The following is a 22,590-nucleotide window of genomic DNA, read 5'->3' as shown; positions in this document are numbered from 1 at the left end:
CAATATAAATATGTGTTAATTGATAGTTCTAGATGACCATAATAGAAGTAAAGTACTATAAATTTAGATAACTTTAGTTATTTAAATAAAAGTCCTATTTTTTAAAAAATTTAAAAGTGCGAGTAGAGCAATGCACACATGATACCCTAAGGTCTAATCTATTATTGATTAGATTAGGATTGTTCCTAAGTTTAAAAATTTCATATATTTCCATAGAACACAATTCACATCCATATCTATTATTTCTATAAGGTTGAGCTTTTCTTATAATTTCCCATTTAAGGCTAAAATTAATACTATTATCTTTTAACTCCCAAATTTTACTTGCCAAAGTCGTACTATTTGCCTTATGTCTAAGTCTAAGTGAAGATTTATGGTTATATATTCTCTGTTTCAGGTTAATACTACATCCTATATAAATATAATTCTCTGTTCTAGTACTAATGATGCATCTGTACACTACGTTGCGGGTACAACAAAATCCAAATAAAGGACAATGGGACTTTTTTCTACAGTTGCACATGGTGGGGTTATCAACTCCACCTATATTATTTCTAATATCTCTATTATTATTATTACTACAATTATTTACACTAATATCATTTATCAATTCTTCAATTCTATTATTAGGTATATATTGGCTATTACCATCATTATTTAATTCATATCTTGATGCGCTATTAGTTGGACTTATTCCTTCCACATTTGGCCTATTGATATTATATGAATTATGTCTTTGATCACTATTTGTAATTTCATTAATTCTAGCTGACTTGATGTTTTTTTTGTTTAACCTAGCTATGATTGTACCTACATTAGGAAGGGTAGAGTAAGAAATTCTGATTTTATGACAAGAGAAGATTTTACTATATCTGTGGGAAGAGGGGAAATTTTTTTGCAAAATATTCATGAATTTTTTATAAATATTTGTGGATATAGCACAGTTGAAGGGTATATTTAACCAGATAGAATTTTTATTTTTTCTCTTAAATTTAATGCGTGGGTGGGTATGGGGTGTGCTATGATTACTATTATTTCCCAGTACAATATTATTATTATGATTAGTAGTTCTTTTAGTTGTGGGATGTTTACTATTTCTAGCTACTAATTCTAGCTACTATAATATGGCCTTGTCTAAAGCTGGATATGCTCAAAAAATTGCTTTTCTTAACCCTGGTAGAACATCTCTTCTTGATACAGATAATAATAATAATAATAATAATTAATTCGTTTTATTGGTCCACCGAGGCGATGACTACGGACCGAGACCTTTGGAAATGGGCTGTGCGTGAGAAGACCCGGCAAGCCAAGTAAGATCGTTGCCAGTGCCCCTGGTTCTTGTGCGGTTGGCACATGAGATGCACCATTTTGAGTGTGGCCGTTGCCAGTACCGCCTGACTGGCTCCTGTAGGATTTTCGAGCGAGATCGTTGCCAGTGCCCCTGGACTGGCTTGTGCGGGTGGCACATAAAAGACACCATTTCGAGCGTGGCCGTTTTCGTGCGGGTGACACGTAAAAGCACCCACTACACTCTCTGAGTGGTTGGCGTTAGGAAGGGCATCCAGCTGTAGAAACTCTGCCAAATCAGACTGGAGCCTGGTGTTGCCATCCGGTTTCACCAGTCCTCAGTCAAATCGTCCAACCCATGCTAGCATGGAAAGCGGACGTTAAACGATGATGATGATGATGATGACAAGGGCTAATATCAATTAAAACCATATAAGGACAAAGACAGGACGAAGGTTACAAAAGGTTTTGTCCGAAAAGGTAGGAAAGTTCGTCTAAACAGACGAAGAAAACGGAGAAAGATATAATAAATAAATAGATAAATAAATAGATAAATAAATAAATAGAACTCCCAAAGGGGGAGGCGCTTCGAAAAAGGAAAGGTTACACGTGGAAAAACCCATAAAACCACGGGAGCCTGGTCAGAAAAAATAAGAAAGGGGTATAGAGCCCTTTCTCCTTTTACATTACCTTTTTTTTTTTCTACAGGTGTATTCTCAGAATTGGTCCGTTTATACTGGCCATTCTTCCAACAGTCACCCATCTTTCAACGAATTTGCTATGAGACAGCACTTCCCTCTCTACTCTCATCTTCCTTTTCAAGTGGAACTTGAAAAAGTTGATGAGGCCTTGGCCAAAGAGGAAAGTGTCTGTCTTTAACCCTTTCAAACAGGTCCACCATATCACCTCTTTCGCTACAGCCACTAGGCATAGGAAAATTGCCTTGCCCTCCTGGTTAAAGGAGGTCGGCGGGTCAATTCTCACGATGGATCCAGCTGATAGCCGGATCCGTCCTACACGTGACAGTAGCTGTTCGATATAGACCCACAGGTCAGCAATGCTCGGACACTGGACGAGTGCGTGCAGAACGGTTTCGTCGTCCTGAGCGCACCTTGGGCAGGCCCGGTTGACGGCACTTCCATGTCGGTAGAGTTTATCTCGAACAGGTAGCGCACCTCGGTAGCACTGCCAGGCGAGGGACCTTTGGAAATTATCCATGGGCCCCGGCCCGAAAGTTCTCCTGAACAGACTGCTTAGCTGATTATCCTCGATGCCTAGAGTTTTCCCGAGAACGTCGTCGCACTTTTCTCCCACTAACCCTGTATAGAAAGCTAGAGTGGATCTACTACCGATCGCACTGCCCGCCTGACTGAGGGCGGTGAGAGCTTGGCGGCACTCGAGGTGCCAAGCGCCCTTTCTCGGTCTACGTTTGATCCAGGATTGCAGCTCTGTTAAAGAAACGAGCTGCGGAAAATCGCGTCTGACGAAAGGCGACCACACCTGTTCACCGTCCAGGAAGCGCCTGAGATGTCGTAGCCTGAGCGCATGTTTGCGCATCAGCAACCACGGCATGCCAAGGCCTCCGTTCAGCGGCTGTTGACAGCAGATGGAGCGCCTGACTAGTGGTACCTGACCCTTCCACAAAAAGTTGAAGAGCAAGCGTACTATCTTGGTTAACCAGCGGCCGGGACAAGGGACGACGGTCAAACGGTAATAGATGACGGATGCGATGTACGCATTCGCTACCTCCGCTCGACCTTTCAAGGAGAGCTTCCTCTCAGCCCATTTCTGGGTGAGGTTGGCCACCCTGTTCGTCACTTCTTCCCAGTTTTTCTCCAACTGGAGGTCCAGACCGAACCAGACCCCGAGCAGTTTAACGGGTCCGTCTGTCCAGCGCCCTACGACGCTGTTGGACAGCATGGACTTGCCCCTCCAGGTGCCTAGTTGCAAGCCCATTGACTTTTCCGCGTTAATTTTCGCACCTGTCACCGCTTCATACTCGTTTAGTGTCTCGCCAATCAGGTCAATATGCCTGTGGCTCGACACCATCACGGTAACGTCGTCGGCATAGGCAGACACGCTCCTTCCACATCCCAGATCACGCGGGACGCCCCTCAAAGCCTCCAACTTCCGCAGTAATGGCTCGAGAATCAATACATACAGAAGGGAGGAGAGAGGACACCCTTGGCGAACCGAACGCGAGATGTTAAACGGTTCCGATAGATGGCCGTTCACCCGTATGACCGAGCAGATGCGGCTGTATAAAGCAGCTATCCACCCGCGGAAGACCGGACCGAAACCAGCTGCCTTGAGAACAGCTGCCAGGTATCGATGGTCGACCCTATCGAAGGCTTTAGACTGATCTAAATTGATTAATAATAATAGTGATAGTAGTGCACATGGCAACAATAACAACAATAATAATGATAATAATAATAATAATAATCATAGGTGTTATAACAGACCTAATAACTTAAATAGTAACAACAATGGACCAAATAAAAAACAACCCTATTTACCTAAAAATCTAACTAATAAGAAAAGTAATAAAGTGCATTTTAATAGTAAACTTAATAGTAAACTATATACTAACACTAATAATAAACCTATGTTAGTAGACAGTAATGTTGAATCAAATAACAAAAATAGTAAACATCCCACAACTAAAAGAACTACTAATCATAATAATAATATTGTACTGGGAAATAATAGTAATCAAAGTACACCCCATACCCACCCACGCAATAAATTTAAGAGAAAAAAATAAAAATTCTATCTGGTTAAATATACCCTTCAACTGTGCTATATCCACAAATATTTATAAAAAAATTCATGAATATTTTGCAAAAAAATTTCCCTTCTTCCCACAGATATAGTAAAATCTTCTCTTATCACGTTAGACTGTATCACGTAAGACTAATGATGCTACCAATAATTATACAAATAGAAGTGAAAATAACAATAGCGAAAGAAATTATGAAAATAGTAGCAATATACTTATTCCTATAAACCATAATTTCAACCAACAATTAGAATATATAAGTAATGACGTTACAGTTTTAACTGAAGTTGATGATAGACCCAACTCCAACAGAAGTAATAGTGATCAAAGACATAATTCATATAATATCAATAGGCCAAATGTGGAAGGAATAAGTCCAACTAATAGCGCATCAAGATATGAATTAAATAATGATGGTAATAGAATTGAAGAATTGATAAATGATATTAGTGTAAATAATTGTAGTAATAATAATAATAGAGATATTAGAAATAATATAGGTGGAGTTGATAACCCCACCATGTGCAACTGTAGAAAAAAGTCCCATTGTCCTTTATTTGGATTTTGTTGTACCCGCAACGTAGTGTACAGATGCATCATTAGTACTAGAACAGAGAATTATATTTATATAGGATGTAGTATTAACCTGAAACAGAGAATATATAACCATAAATCTTCACTTAGACTTAGACATAAGGCAAATAGTACGACTTTGGCAAGTAAAATTTGGGAGTTAAAAGATAATAGTATTAATTTTAGCCTTAAATGGGAAATTATAAGAAAAGCTCAACCTTATAGAAATAATAGATATGGATGTGAATTGTGTTCTATGGAAATATATGAAATTTTTAAACTTAGGAACAATCCTAATCTAATCAATAATAGATTAGACCTTAGGGTATCATGTGTGCATTGCTCTACTCGCACTTTTAAATTTTTTAAAAAATAGGACTTTTATTTAAATAACTAAAGTTATCTAAATTTATAGTACTTTACTTCTATTATGGTCATCTAGAACTATCAATTAACACATATTTATATTGGTAATTGAAACTTTATAACATATATTCCTGATCTCTATCCTTAACATCTAATCTACTTAAATCAATCATCAGATTCCTGTATTGATTATCCTTGTTATTTCCTAACATCCTTTCTTTTCTCAGTCCCTTAAACATTAGTAAACACATTATTATAAACTAATATAAATCCGATAATAATTTTTATCTTTTATTCACATTATATAAATAAAGCTTACCTATGTATATCCTAAATAGTATCATTATCTTATCGTCAGCTAATAAGTTTTTTAAAGATAATTCAAAATAGTGTTTATGATCACTATATACTTAATATCCTTAAATTTTACACCCTACCCAGAGCCCCTGAATTCAATATTATCATTATTTCATGATTTTTGTGGAAGATAATTATATCTCATTTTATTTTATTAACATACCTCTTATTGTGTAAACATTAGTTAAAGTTCTGTTGTTGTCTGTACCACTATACTGTTACTCTATTCAGACTAAAAGTAAAAAAACCTATTTGACCCATATACCTAGGGCTATAATTCCTCAACATTAATTCCTCAACATTTTGATAGTAATAAAATGACCTGATACTACTATGACCAGTGAAACCTCTAGATTCTAATACTTTTATAGCCTTGTCCATGCATACTGGTTACACCTTCCCTCCCTTTAGAAGTAATTGTCCCTTTGCTATCACCACTAGATAAGAAACAATAGAATTCTGAGACAGTTAAAACTTTTGTCTAGAATCAATTACTAGCCTGATAGACCCCGCTATGTCAAGATGGACTTATATATTCTTCCTCACATTTGGATTTTATATGCTCTCTCCCACTTGGATTTAATATGTTGCCATAATACGTCTTTTTTCTACATTTTCTACATTTTGCGTGCAGCTGAAGATTGCTCTTCATATTGCATTTAAGGTAATGCTCACATTACTTAAATAAATTGAAGTAGCATGAAACGTGCGTACTGCAATCACTTTTGAAATCCATGTTGCTTATTGTTTGATATATATATATATATATATATATATATATATATATACTTATACACACACACACACACACACACACATGCACACATATATATACAGACACACACACACAAACACACATGTCTATGAATATATGGATATCTATTTATGTTAGAAAATTACTATTTTTAAATCTCACAACGTGAGATATTCAGCAACAGTACTTTATAGTAAAGATTGTTTGCCAACATAACATGTCAGTCCTGGTTTAGGACTAATGTTGTTATAATTTAGCCCCAGGAGACATCGTCTCCAGCTGGCTATACAACACGATCTGTGTCCTTATATTTTCGAACAAGGGAATCTAGCACCCCAGGTCAGCTCATAACAATATTTGTGTATTGCGATTTCTGGGTTATTTCCCTTCATCAGTACAGAATAATTGTTCGGCTAGAGGTGGTGCTGCCAAATTCCTGTTCGAAATATATAGTTTTCAAAGTTAAGTGTTCCAGTATGGCAGCAGTCAAATGATTGAAACAAGTGAAAGAATAAAAGAATATATATATATATATATATATATATATATATATATATATATTTATAAGCACCTTTTGAATATTGGGCCTCATGGAGGCAAAGTGGCTGATGCTGGTAGCATGTGAATAGCTCCTTTCAAGTGTTGGGCCACATGGAGGCAGTGACTGAGGCCTTTGGCAAATTGCAGTCATGACAGATACCAGTGTCACACAAATGGCACCCATGCTGGTGGCACATATAAACACTCATTACAGTCTCAAAGTGGTTGGCATTAGGAAGGGAATCCAGCCATAGAAACTATACCAAATTGGACTGGAGTCTTCCAGCTGGCCAGCCCTGGTCAAACTGTCCAACCCATGCCAGCATAGACGAAGGATGCTATGTGATTATGATGATATATATACACATCATCATCATTTAACGTCTGTTTTCCATGCTGGCATGGGTTTGAGAGTTTGACAAGAGCTGGCTAGACAAAAGACTGCACCAGACTCCAGTTGTGTTTTAGCAGGGTTTTAACCGCAGAATGCCCTTCTTAACACCAACCACCTTATACACACACATATACACACGTCTATGTATTTAAGGATATATATATGTGTGTGTGTGTGTGATTATATTTTTATATATATATATATATATATATATATATATATATATATACACACACACACACAAACCCATACTCACACATACACACATCCACGTATCTGGATATATATCTGTGCATAGATATATTTACACATACACACACTCACGCACGCACACACACACGCACGCACACACACACACACACACACACACACATTCAGGGATATGTATGAAGAAAACATACAACCTAAATAACAAATACTGCATAAGTAGGTGTCATACAAAAATGAATAACAGTGTTTTCTGTATATTGTAAACAACTGCTGGGGACCTCAGTGCTTCTTACAAACAGGTGAATGGCAATTTTAAAAGGGCATACAAACAAATAATGATGATAACAACAATTATTACAAAAAGTAGTAGTAGTAGTGATAGTGAAAAAACAGCCAGTGTGAATAATGTGTGAATAAAAAAAGGAAATTATTTATATATATATATATATATATATATATATATATATATATACACACACACACACACACACACACAATTACACAAGAGCTGTCTGATTCAGCAAAAAAAAACAGGCCAAACACTGACAGAAGATAATATGAACTATATATATATATATATATATATATATATATATATATATATACACATACATACATTATATATTACTATATATATACACACACACACACACAGATATGTACATTATATATATATATATACATATATAAATAAATGTGTATAGATAAACACACATACATACACACACACACACACACACACATATATATACACACATGCATACATATATATATAAATATATATATACATACATATGTATATAAATATATATATATACATACATATATATATATAAATATATACATACATACATATGTATATAAATATATATATATATACATACATATGTATATAAATATATATATATATACATACATATATATATAAATATATATATATATACATACATATATAAATATATACATACATATATATATATAAATATATACATACATATATATATATAAATATATACATACATACATATATATAAATATATACATACATACATATATATAAATATATACATACATACATATATATAAATATATACATACATACATATATATAAATATATACATACATACATATATATAAATATATACATACATACATATATATAAATATATACATACATACATATATATAAATATATACATACATACATATATATAAATATATACATACATACATATATATAAATATATACATACATACATATATATAAATATATACATACATACATATATATAAATATATACATACATACATATATATAAATATATACATACATACATATATATAAATATATACATACATACATATATATAAATATATACATACATACATATATATAAATATATACATACATACATATATATAAATATATACATACATACATATATATAAATATATACATACATACATATATATATATATATATATATATATATATATATAAACACACATATACACACGCATATGCATCTATATATATGTGTATACATATATAATATTTATATATACATATATAAATATATGGACACTAAACTTCACTTGCGAAGACCTGTTGAGGCAAGTGAAATCGAAATCAGGTTAATTTCGACAACTGGCACCCATGCCAATGTCGTCTCCTTCATTGGACACGAAACTCAGCTTGTGAAGACTTGTTGGGGCAAGCGAAAGCGAAATCGTGATGGCACCTGTGCCCAGCATCACCTTTCTGGCACTTGAGCCCGCAGCATGTGTAAGGACTTTCAAGCGAGATCGTTGCCAGTGCCCCTGGACTGGCTCTTGTGCGGGTGGCACATAAAATACACCATTTTCAGCATGGCCGTTGCCAGTACCGCCTGACTGGCCTTCGTGCCAGTGGCAAGTAAAAGCACCCACTACACTCTCTGTGTGGTTGGCGTTAGGAAGGGCATCCAGCTGTAGAAACTCTGCCAAATCAGATTGGAGCCTGGTGTAACCATCTGGTTTCACCAGTCCTCAGTCAAATCGTCCAACCCATGCTAGCATGGAAAGTGGACGTTAAACAACGATGATGATGATGATGATATATATATATATATATATATATATATATATATATTAATTGTAATGATTCTCCTTAATATATGCTAGATGAGTAGTTCTCAACCATTTTTTATCTATGAACCCTTTTGATTATTATTTATTCTGGTTGACTTTCAAAGCCATTCAATGTTTAAAAATTAGTTTTATAGAAACTTCTTTCAAAATTTCTCTTTTGCTTTTCACACATTAACTTGTGTTGGTTGAACTAGGAAAACTGTTAGAGAAAGGAACCTACCTGTTTCTTACAATACATACATCTAACGTTCTCAGCCATTTTTTTTAATCTATGGACCCCTTTGATAACTATTTTATTCTGGTGGACCCCGATAGCCATTCTATGTTTTAAATTTAGTTGAACTTCAGAGAAAGAAACCTGTTTCTTGCAATGCATACCAATATATACATTTAAAGCAAAATTTTTGTCAGGGGCCCTTAAAATACTATTATAGACCCCCAATTTACTATTTTGTTACGTGGACCCCCAAGAATCTTACATGGACACACAATGGTCATATGGACCCCAGCTAAGAACCACTGCACTAGATAAGTGGATCCCAAACATTTTCAAGCTGCAGCCCCCCTTGGTACCCAGGCCACATTCTTAGTGCCCTCCCCCATCACACACCAGCACAAACCTTGACCATTTTCTGCAGCAAGTTCAAAACAACAGTATTTCACAAACAAACCTTAACCTAATCAACCCATTATTTTGTGTTTTGTTACAAACATGGGCCCCTTTTGTTACCCCATTTTTGCCCCACTTTTCTTCAACACCCTTCCTGAATCTTTCTACCTCCCCAACAGAGGCAGTGCAAACCACTTTGGGAACCACTGCACTAGATGATTGTTTCAGCTACATAAAGAAGTAAGCTGTTTCTACTTCATGGTACCTATTTACAGCTAGGTAGACTGCACTAGAAGTGTTTTAGCTATGTCCAAAGTAAAGTGTCACAAACAGGATACAAATGATGAAGCCTTAGCTTATTTGTGGTTTGTAGTCATTAAACATCACACAACTCAGCCAACTAATATGCACACACACACACACACACACACACACACATACATGTGCACGCACAGTACTTTATATTACATTAAATTAAGAGGTCACTTCTAGTGGGCGGCATGGAAGGGAGCAGCAATAAAATAAATAGAACTAACCAACATTATATGGGTGATTATAAATAATGTAAGAACATTACTCTGGGATTTTGATCATGCTTACTATGCCCTCCACACACACACACACACACACACACACACACACACACACACACACACACATTACTGAGGTTTCTCTCCCCATACCATCATTCAACAAAATTGGTTTTCTACAGAGTTCCAAATTCACGTTCACAGACAAACACACATGCACACAAACCACATACATGTAAACACACATGGACATACATAAGCATACACACACACATACAATGCACACACACACACACACATAATCTGGACTGGGAGAGTAGATCGAGTGAGAGATTTTTTTTTTGTTATATATTTTAGTCCAGTTACTTAATCCTTAAGGTCAATTTGCAAAAGTTAAATATTTGACCTGTGACCTTTACTTTCTCTTTCTCTCTCACACACACAATATATCAAACAAGGACACAATCTAGACAAAAGGTGTTTCCACAACTGTTGTTTTTACAAGACTGTCCTGCTACACTTTATCAATAAAAGTGTGTACAGGTACGGGCATTTTTATATGCATACTAATGAACAGGCTTGGCTGTGTAGTAAGAAGATTGCTTCCCAACCACAAGGTCCCAGGTTTAGTTCCACAGCGTGGTAATTAGGGAAAATGTTTTCTACTATAGCCTTGGGCCAACCAAAGCCTTGCAAGAGATGATGGTAGACTTAAACTGAAAGTAACTCATTGTGTGTGTGTGTGTCCTACCACCACTTCACAACCAGTATTGGTGTGCTTATGTCCACATAACTTAGTGGTTCACCAAAAGAAATGCTAGAATGAGTAGCAGGTTTCAAAAAAATAGTAAGTACAGGTAACGTTTCTACCAGCTCGATGTCTTTCTACAAGGAATATTAAAGGCTTTATAAGTAAAATTGGTATATCGAATAGTGTTACATTGCTATATTTAGTGGCAACATTCACTCGTATATTTAATTCAAAACAGAAAATGGTGATATCCATAAGTATGTAATATAATAGGTCAATCCATGGCAGATTGATGATTCCTGAAGTAATTATTGCTAATTAATTGCCTGATATACAGGCTGGCTGTCATCTAATATTTGTTGAGGAAGTTCACAATGCGTTTCTCTTTTTTCATCTAAATTGTGTTTTCTTAGTTATGATTCATGGCATTTAATGTGTTTGAGGTTTGTGATTGACATTAGATTTTTCAAAGGGTTTTAACTTTGGTAGAACTAAATGAAGCAAGAGGTTTATGTTTTATGCAGTAGATTTGTTAATCAACACCCAGTACACTCTGCAAAATGGTCAGCACTAGGAAGGGCATCCAGTTGTAGAAACCATGCCTAAACAGACTGTTGGAACTTGGTATGACTCTTCAGCTTGCCAACTCTTGCCAAACCATCCAACCCATGCCAGCATGGAAAATGGATGTATGATGATGATGATGATGATGATGATGATGATGATGATGATGATAATGATGATATAATTACTCTAGTATTTCAGCATGCTGACAGACTCAATCCCTTCAGTCATGTAAGACAGTATTATGACAAATAACTGAGGTCTCAGAACAGCACCTTATGGATGCCACAAAGGGCAATGGATTTTAATACATATCTACAGTATCTTTCCAAGAAAATCCTGCAGTTATAATGGGTTTCAATAGTAAATTCACATTTATACAGAGTATTATTCTAAACTCATATCATTGGCTGTTAGCATTTGGTTTCTTTCTCCACCCCACTCTCTCTCTCTTTTTTTTACTCTTTAACTCTTTTACTTGTTTCAGTCATTTGACTGTGGCCATGCTGGAGCACTGCCTTTAGTCGAGCAAATCGACTCCAGGACTTATTCTTTGGAAGCCTAGTACTTATTCTATCAGTCTCTTTTGCCGAACCGCTAAGTTACGGGGACGTAAACACACCAGCATCAGTTGTCAAGTGATGTTGGGGGGACAAACACAGACACACAAACACACACATATATATACATATACATATACAACGTGCTTCTTTCAGTTTCCATCTACCAAATCCACTCACAAGGCTTTGGTTGGCCCAAGGCTATAGTAGAAGACACTTGCCCAAGATTCCACGCAGTGGGACTGAACCCGGAACCATGTGGTTGGTAAGCAAGCTACTTACTCTGTCTGTCTTTCTTTCTTTCAAGCAAAGTCCCACAGTTTGTGCAATAATCCCAGGTTTATTTTCATGAAATGATTTGGCAGAATCAATAATATTGCCTATCTGTTAAAAATAGTATTCAATGCATCTGCAGAGTGATCAAAATGATGTATTCAGCTTGCAGAACATAATTGTTCTTCAGATAGTTTACAACTTGGCTGTTTGCTCCAGTTGTTGCTCTGCTTGCTTAGCACCAGGCAAACCCTGACTGAGGGGTTGAGGGACACATGATGAAAGGCATTCCAGCCATGACCATTTCTTCTTTTATAATATAATATAACTGTCCAATGATAAACCTGTAATTTGAAGGAAGTTTAGTTGATATGTTAAGCACCCATGTAGAGGCTTCATCATTGGTCAATATATATATATATATATATATATATATATATATATAATTATGTGTATTTCTTCTATCTTAATGAATAAAAATTCTTCTGATAGAATAAATGGGTTAATAGAAACCAATGTAGCAAAGAACACAAAATAACTGTGGTTTAGTTCCTGTTTTTAAGGCAGGAACTCCTTGAAATTTTGGGTATTTGAGTATATTTAAGAATTTAAGGATTGGAGAAAACGCATGTTATAATTGCATACTTTATTCCTACATATGTTTCAAAGGATTACAAGCTGTGTGATCCATAGGGATCTTTGATATTAAAATTGTAACCTTCTCATCAGGGAAAGCATGAGAATCATCTTAAACGTAAGACATTATGACCGAGTATGCAATTATAACATGCGTTTTCTCCAATCCTTAAATTCTTATATATATATATATATATATAATTTAGAGAAAAAAACCACAATTATTGAACTCATCCATGAAAATCCACAGTCACATATAGAAACATTTTAATAAGTAAATACACTAAAAAGACCTATAATAAAAATGTAAAGTAATAAATATTAAAATAATAAAATGACTACACGTGTTTCATAACATTTTCAAATAGAAAATAAAACAAAAATCAAATCGATTCAAATTATTCTAATATTTATTACTTTGTATTTTAATTATAGGTCTTTTTAGTGTATTCACTTATTAAATTTTTCTATATGCAATTGTGAATTTTCATGGATGAATTCAATAATTGTGGGTTTTTTTCTCTAAGTTATATATTTATATATATTATATATTGTGAAATTTAATTTAATTTTAATTTTGATAAATTAAATTAAATTGAATCTTTCCCTGTAAATTTGGATTTTTATCCCTAATATTATTATCATAATTATATTGATATCTTTCGAGCGAGATCGTTGCCAGTGCCCCCGGACTGGGTCTTGTGCGGGTGACACATGAAATGTTTCGAGCGGGATCGTTGCCAGTGCCCCCGGACTGGCTCATGTGCAGGCGACACATGAAATCTTTCGAGCGGGATCGTTGCCAGTGCCCCTGGATTGGCTCATGTGAGGGCGACACATGAAATCTTTCCGTGCGGGATCGTTGCCGGTGCCCCCGGACTGGCTCTTGTGCGGGCGACACATGAGGTTTTTCGAGCGAGATCATTGCCAGTGCCCCTGGACTGGCTCTTGTGTTGGTGACACATGAAATTTCTTCGAGCGAGATCGTTGCCGGTGCCCCTGAACTGGCTCTTGTGTGGGGTTGTTGTAGGATTTTCGAGCGAGATGAGCGTGGCCGTTGCCAGTACCGCCTGACTGGCCTTCATGCGGGTGACACGTAAAAGCACCCACTACACTCTCTGAGTGGTTGGCGTTAGGAAGGGCATCCAGATGTGGAAACACTGCCAAATCAGATTGGAGCCTGGTGTAGCCATCTGGTTTCACCAGTCCTCAGTCAAATCGTCCAACCCATGCTAGCATGGAAAGCGGACGTTAAATGACGACGACGATATATATGTGCTGTGCGTGAGAAGACCCCGCAAGCCAAGTGAGATTGTTGCCAGTGCCCCTGGACTGGCTCTTGTGCAGGTGGCACATAAGATGCATCATTTTGAGCGTGACCGTTGCCAGTGCCACCTGACTGCCCTTCATAGGGTTTTCGAGCGAGATCATTGCCAGTGCCCCTGGACTGGCTTTTGTGCGGGTGGCACATAAAAGACACCATTTCGAGCGTGGCCGTTGCCAGTACCGCCTGACTGGCCTTCATGCGAGTGACACGTAAAAGCACCCACTACACTCTCCGAGTGGTTGGCGTTAGGAAGGGCATCCAGCTGTAGAAACTCTGCCAAATTAGATTGGAGCCTGGTGTTGCCATCCGGTTTCACCAGTCCTCAGTCAAATCGTCCAACCCATGCTAGCATGGAAAGCAGACGTTAAACGATGATGATGATGATGATGATATATATATATGTATATATATATATATATATATATATATATACATATATATGAGAAAGAGGGTGTGTGAGTGTGCGTGTTCATTCCAGTATTTTAGGTGTGAAATGAATAACATTGTCATAAGATAATTAAAAAAATACATTTAAAACAACTCCACGCCCTTACTTGTTCATGCCTTGATGTAATAACTATTGTAATTTGTGTCTTAACAAGGATGTTAGCTGTATGGAGCCATTAGTAAGAATATTTATACACACATATACAAAAGCATGTAACCTTATAAACATAGAAACATTATGCACACAGATAAACCATCATCTCCATCATCATCATCATCATCATCATTTGGCTAGTGCAACAGGGTCTGACAAACCGGAGGACTATGTTGAGTTCCACTGTCTGCTTCAGTATGGTATCTATGGCTGGATGCCCTTCCTAATGCCAATCTCTTTACAGAGTGACCAGGATGCATTTTTATTCTCATAGCACCAACACTAATGAGGTTACCAAGTAACTAACAAGACTAAAAAAAGAGTTCCCTCTTTGACTAAATAGGAATGTAGTAGAGAGAGTAATTGCTTTATATCAGATGTTGAGAAGCTGAAAAATTACAGAGACACGGGTGCAGGTATCTTGCTATAGAGGAGATACATGGCTATCTTGTATTATTTTTATAAGTATTACTTGAAAAGGAAGGTAAGGGTAGAGAGGGAAGTTTTGTCTAATGAAAGGCTTAATAAAAGGTGGGTGAATGTAGCAAAGACGTTATGCATGAATGAAGAAACCACTTTGAGCATGAACAAAAAGAGAAAGGGCGCTATGCTCTAATGGTTTTTTCCAAGGTTACCGTGGTTTTGTTTTCATAGGTTTATATTTCCACGGATAATCATAGTCAGTGTTATATTTTCTCCCCCTTTTGGAAATTTCAATTGTTAAAACAACTCTTTGTTTTCTCCTGTGCACGTCCCAAAACCTTTCTGATCCCTATTGATCGGTTTTGAAAAAAAAAAATTCTACATTGTATTGTCCCCTCTGTGTTCGGCCCTGTGTGGCTTAATAAAGAAATCTATCTTGTATTACATATAGATCAGTGATAGTTTCTGGAAAGATAGATAAAGATGGTGCCAAAGTTAAGGCATTCTCTCTAAGTACATGAAGATGAGTATAAGAGAGTATATGAAAAAAAGGATCTCGAACTGTGTGTGAATAAGTCTATAAAATGTGAGAGAGATGAGAAGCAATTGGTTAAAGATGGGGATGTGTGTGTAAACTTGAATTTGTGTTAGGACTTACATACAGGACTTACAACAGACATTTGCAATAAAATTTGTATAATCACATTATATGAGCAGATTGTCAAGTAGTTAAATCCATACCATGGTTTCATGCAGGTAACAGAATAAATACAAGTAATTTTTAGGTCAGTATATATGAGAGAGTTATAATCCAGAAGGGAAATGATACAAAAGTGACCAGTTATTGATGTGTAATGTCATATATGATGGTATTTTTACTGATGCAGCAGAATTTTTCAGTTTGTCAATGAAAATACCTAACCTATAACAGCATATTGCATGATACAATATGTGAAATTTCTCTGCTAGACATAAGTTATACACTGCTAGTATTGTGTGTTGCAGCAGATAAGATTTCTCATATTATTGTTTCCCACCTGCCTTCATACTATCTAACCCATAAGTTGTATTATTGTTTAACCCAAGCTTAACCATGATTAAGTAGATCCATGTTCAAAAGTTGTATCTATTGTAAACATCACTTTAGATAGGTGTATATATGGCTGTGTGGTAAGAAGTTTACTCCCCAACCACATGGTTCAAGATTCAATCTCAGTGCATGGCACCTTGGGTAAGTGTCTTCTAAGCCTTGTGAGTGGGTTTGGTAGACAGAAACTGAAAGAAGCCTCTCATATATAAATATAGACAGATAAAGGCGGCGAGCTGGCAGAAACGTTAGCACGTCGGGCAAAATGCTTAGTGGTTTTTCGTCTGCCGTTACGTTCTGAGTTCAAATTCCGCCAAGGTCAGCTTTGCCTTTCATCCTTTCGGGGTCGATTAAATAAGTACCAGTTACGTACTGGGGTCGATATAATCGACTTAATCCGTTTGTCCCCTCTGTTTGTAGCCCCTTGTGGGCAGTAAAGAAATAAGAAACGTTAGCGTGCCGGGCAAAATGCTTAGCGTTATTTCGTCTGCCGTTACATTCTGAGTTCAAATTCTGCCGAGGTCGACTTTGCCTTTCATCCTTTCGGGGTCAATTAAATAAAGTACCAGTTATGCACTGGGGTCAATGTAATCGACTTAATCCCTTTGTCTGTCCTTGTTTGTCCCCTCTATGTTTAGCCCCTTGTGGGTAATAAAGAAATATATATAAATATAGACAGATAGGAAGACAGACCAGGGAGACAGACCAGGGAGACAGACCAGGGAGACAGACCAGGGAGACAGACCAGGGAGACAAACAGCAAGACAAACAGCAAGACAGACAGCAAGACAGACCAGGGAGACAGACCAGGGAGACAGACCAGGGAGACAGACCAGGGAGACAGACCAGGGAGACAGACCAGGGAGACAGACCAGGGAGACAGACCAGGGAGACAGACCAGGGAGACAGACCAGGGAGACAGACCAGGGAGACAGACCAGGGAGACAGACCAGGGAGACAGACCAGGGAGACAGACCAGGGAGACAGACCAGGGAGACAGACCAGGGAGACAGACCAGGGAGACAGACCAGGGAGACAGACCAGGGAGACAGACCAGGGAGACAGACCAGGGAGACAGACCAGGGAGACAGACCAGGGAGACAGACCAGGGAGACAGACCAGGGAGACAGACCAGGGAGACAGACCAGGGAGACAGACCAGGGAGACAGACCAGGGAGACAGACCAGGGAGACAGACCAGGGAGACAGACAGGGAGACAGACAGGGAGACAGACAGGGAGACAGACAGGGAGACAGACAGGGAGACAGACAGCGAGACAGACAGCGAGACAGACAGCGAGACAGACAGCGAGACAGACAGCGAGACAGACAGCGAGACAGTCAGCGAGACAGACAGCGAGACAGACAGCGAGACAGACAGCGAGACAGACAGCGAGACAGACAGCGAGACAGACAGCAAGACAGACAGCGAGACAGACAGCAAGACAGACAGCAAGACAGACAGCAAGACAGACAGCAAGACAGACAGCAAGACAGACAGCAAGACAGACAGCAAGACAGACAGGTAGACAGACAGGTAGACAGACAGGTAGACAGACAGGAAAACAGACAGGAAGACAGACACATAGATAAATAACTGTGTGTGTGTGTGTGTGTGTGTGTGTGTGTGCATGTGCGCACGCACCCCACTAATGCTTGACAACCACTGTTGGTTCATTTATGAACCTGTAACTTAGTAGGCATAGCAGTTTGACAAAAGAGACTGATATCAGGTTCTAAAAAAGTACTGAGGTCGGTTTCTTAGACTAAACCACCTTGAGATGGTGCCCCAGCATGGCCACAGTGCAATGACTGAAACAAGTAAAAGATAAAAGATATACTGGGATTGATTTGTTCAACTAAAACCCTTCAAGGTGGTGCCCCAGCATGGCCACAGTCTTATAACTGAAACAAGTAAAAGAAAAATAAATGATCAGGAAATACATTATTCAAAATGCCTGTTTTCCTGACAGTGAAACAGGGGCAGCGCAGACATAAATAATCCTTTTCTAACAACATACCTTGTAAGAGATCGCTCCTCATAAATCAAAGCACACATCCCCCACAAAATAATTTAGCAAACACTGTTATGTGGTATATAATATAGTAAATAAATCATGGAAAGTTTACCAAGAGAAAGAAACAAGTGAAATGAAACAAAGGGTATAAAATGAAATCGTTCAAATTAATCAAATCACCCCCAAAAGATTTGCGTTACAAAACTTAAAAAAAGTAATGCGTTTATATAACTAGAAAAGCACTCAAAGAGCGCAGACCTCTACCAAGCAGCTCGTTTCTACCCATATACGTGCATGCTGAAAATCACCCAATTTCCCAAACCAATGCTGGCAAATCCCATACTTATCTCGACCATCGTCATCATCAACACTGTCTCTGCTTTCACCACAATCAACGTCAAAACTACAATCACCACAATCAGTTTCTTTACACAGTTGAAAATCGATTATCCGATACTCATGGGACCGAGATTGTGGCAGATTTTTTATTTTTCTAATTTCACAGTGCTTTATTAAAAAAAAAATTGCATCTATAAAACGGAAGTTTCAGGATAGAAACCAAGTCTAAACACAATTGCTTATAGACATACTGTGAATATAGTTCTATATAAATCATTAATAATTTTTTTTTATACTTCAGACCATCAGAAATGTTAAGATATCAGCCTCTACTCACGTTGTCATGCTTTGATTAAAAGGTTACAGCATAGATTAGATTACTTTGATAAGTTTCAGCCAAAGTTGAGTCTGACCATGTCTAATTTAATAGCACCACCTGGAAGAGATACACAGTCAGCTCTGGGGAACCGTAGCCCATTCAAGCAGAGGGTTATTGTTTTCAGAGACATATCTGGGTGTGGGTGGTTTATCTGGTATTTATTGGGTGTAATCATGTAGGGATTGTTTGAAAGCCATGAAGTCACTTTCCTCCTTTATGTGTGTCCGGCACGATGTTGAAGAGAGCAGGGCCAATTGAGGTGAAATAGTTCTGTCATAGCATTGTGATATGACACAAACATTTCTGTAGTGGACAGATGGCACGGAGGCCAAGCCTCGGATGAATTTTAAAGATGGGCAATGTTGATGGAATATTTTCCACACCATATAGATGATACAAAGCTCAGCAGCAGTGGTGGAGGGAGCAAAGCTTGAGCCTTTTGAGTCGATCCCAATAGTCAAGGCTTGTCGTGTCAGCCTCCGCAGACCTCCGCCAAGCAGCTCATTTTAAGATAGATACACAAGTAAAGCTACTAATAGAGAAACGAAAATAAACTTTGGAAGCAGCAACGCCACCATAAGTTACGTGGAAACGATGAACGTATTTTCAAGGGAGATAATCAAAGAACATAACAAAACTTCATGTAAAGTAAATATAACAAAGGAAAAATCTTTCAAGAATCCATAAAAATTCCTGGATCACTACCAAAATTTCATCATTTGTTCCTTGTATCATTACCAATTTTCCTGCAATTTTCATCAAATACCCTTCACAACTTTTTGAGTTATTTTGCACACAGAAGGACAGACAGACAAACCAACGCTGATGAAAACATAACCTCCTTCCTTGGCAGAGGTAATTATGACATTATGACTTCTCCCCGGACCCTGAGACCAACAGGTGAATCAGACAATCACCCTCCACATTTGCCAGGCTCACAAAGAGTCTGCGAAAACAAAAAACTGGTTGCAACACCAAGATTTCTGTCCATAAGGTGTGTGTTCTTAGTACACTACTTTACAGCAATGAGACGTGGAACCTCTACTCCAGACAGGAGCAGCATCTCAACATCTTTCACCTTCCTAATTTGAGACACACCTTGGATATCAAATGGACCAATGACATCACCAACACCCAAGTCTTCAACTGCGCCAAGATACCCAGCATACTCACACTGCTCCAGCAGTGTCATTTGTGATGGCTCGGTCCTGTCCATTGCATGCCAGATGGAAGGATCCCAAAAGACCCCCCCCCCCCCCATATGGGGAATTGTCCACTGGCACATGAGCGTAAGGACAACTTCATCTTTGTTTCAAGGACGTCTGTAAGAGAGATATGAAGTCGCTTGATCTGGATGTTCAGAGATGGGAGGCGGTTGCAAATGACTGCCCACACTGGAGACAAATACTGTGAAAGGGGATGAAGAGAGCAGAAGCAAAACAGGAACTCGCCACCAGAGAAAAGTGCACTTGACAAAAGGAAAAAACCAGCAGTACTGGCAGAGAGCTCCTTCAAATGCAGTCGCTGTATGCATGATTGCCACTCCTGTGTGGGCTTGTACAACCACAACAGATGCTGCATCACCATCAGCAGCTGATATGATTTATTTGGGTGCAGATCCATGGCCTATCAAGACCGACTGATGCCTGCTATATGCAAGCCATGGAAAAAGTCATGAAGAACTTACATGTGGGTCAAATGTTATGGGTGATTCATGCTCGTTAGAAATATAATTATACTTTACTAGAGCATCAGTGATTGCATTCCTTCATAATAACTAAAAAGTTATACAGTTGTTGGTTTCCCCACCAAGTCTTTCTAAAGGTACAGGGCAACCAATTCTGAGAGGGGGTAGAATTCAACCTCAGTATTTTAGTGGTATTCTATCAACCCCAAAAGAATGAAAGGACAGAAAACTTCAGTACAGTTTGAACTCAGAATGCAGGAAGCCAGACGAATCAGTGCAAAGCATTCATTTTATCCAACACTCTTATAATTCTGCTAGTTTGCTACTTCTTACAAGTACAACACAACAGAGATTTAGTCGCTATTTCTAGCAGATCAAGATCAAGTACCCATGCAGAGGCTCTCTTGTTTGCTTGTGTCTCACAGATTTTATTTAGGTCTATTAACTTTTCAGACAAATACACACACACACACACACACACACACACACACACACATACACACAGAAAAAGACACTTTGAATATAAGAATGCAGGAATCATATGACTTACTTGTTGAGTTGAAGAAATGCCTGACACATTTATCCATTGAAGCAATACTAGAAAATTATAAAAGAATAAAAGAATAAAAGAGTAGAAAACAGAAAATGATTCAAAGTGTAAACTCATTAAAATGTTTAGTCATTCAGCTATATTTATGAATACAAATGTTATAAATGTATACAACATGCTCATACATTTTATATCAAACACTTCTTGTAGTTTCTCTTTTCTGTTATACATTGATCTACTTCCTTTTTTTTTACTTATTTCCTTTTTTTACTTGGTCAAGAGGAAGGGCCTATAGCATGTAGCTTTCATAGGCTTTCTGATGCTAACAAGATGGACGAGGTCAGTATTTCACTTGAACAGCTGCAATTTGATGGCTTCAGATAAAAGAAACTCGGGCAAAGAAGACAATTACAGAATAATAATGCTCTGCAGAGAAAGAACAACTGTAAAATGTAGCTAGTACAGTGAAGTACATGAGAGTGGAGATACTACAATGTGGTGCTGAAATTTCCTGGCTTTGGGTAAAAGAAAATACAGGAGGATCAGTTAAATATGATTTCATTCAACGTATTACGCTCTCAGATTCACACACTTATTCTAAAAGCCCTTCAGTTTTTCTAAGCCTTATAAAAGAACTTGGAACATTGGGCCTCCAACCAAGCCTTTTCACAATACCCTTGAAGCCAGTAACTTTTCATCAGCCTCTCGCATATATATATATATATATATATATATATATATATATATATATATATATATGTATATATATATCATCATCATCATCGTTTAACGTCTGCCTTCCATGCTAGCATGGGTTGGACAATTTGACAGGACTGGTGAGCCAGAAGGCTGCACCAGGCTC

The 22,590-nt window shown here is 37.6% G+C and overlaps 1 protein-coding gene across 3 annotated transcripts in view; it reads right to left on the bottom strand.

Moving 5' to 3' along the window:
• LOC106872229 (N-acetylglucosamine-6-phosphate deacetylase) overlaps positions 1-22,590 on the bottom strand; it is a 147,130-nt gene that overhangs the window by 35,606 nt on the left and 88,934 nt on the right. For 2 of the 3 annotated variants that reach the window (XM_052973729.2, XM_052973730.2), the window contains one exon: positions 21,729-21,775. In XM_052973729.2, coding sequence (XP_052829689.1) covers positions 21,729-21,775 — 47 coding nt within the window. Of the gene's footprint in view, positions 1-10,867; positions 11,207-19,825; positions 21,776-22,590 lie in introns of those variants that run through there. The other variant, XR_016244826.1, reaches the window with a different exon arrangement.

Source organism: Octopus bimaculoides, chromosome Z (genome assembly GCF_046866305.1).
Source record: "Octopus bimaculoides isolate indiv1 chromosome Z, ASM4686630v1, whole genome shotgun sequence".
In the NCBI taxonomy this organism is placed as follows: domain Eukaryota; kingdom Metazoa; phylum Mollusca; class Cephalopoda; order Octopoda; family Octopodidae; genus Octopus; species Octopus bimaculoides.
This window is presented reverse-complemented; position numbering and strand designations above follow the sequence as displayed.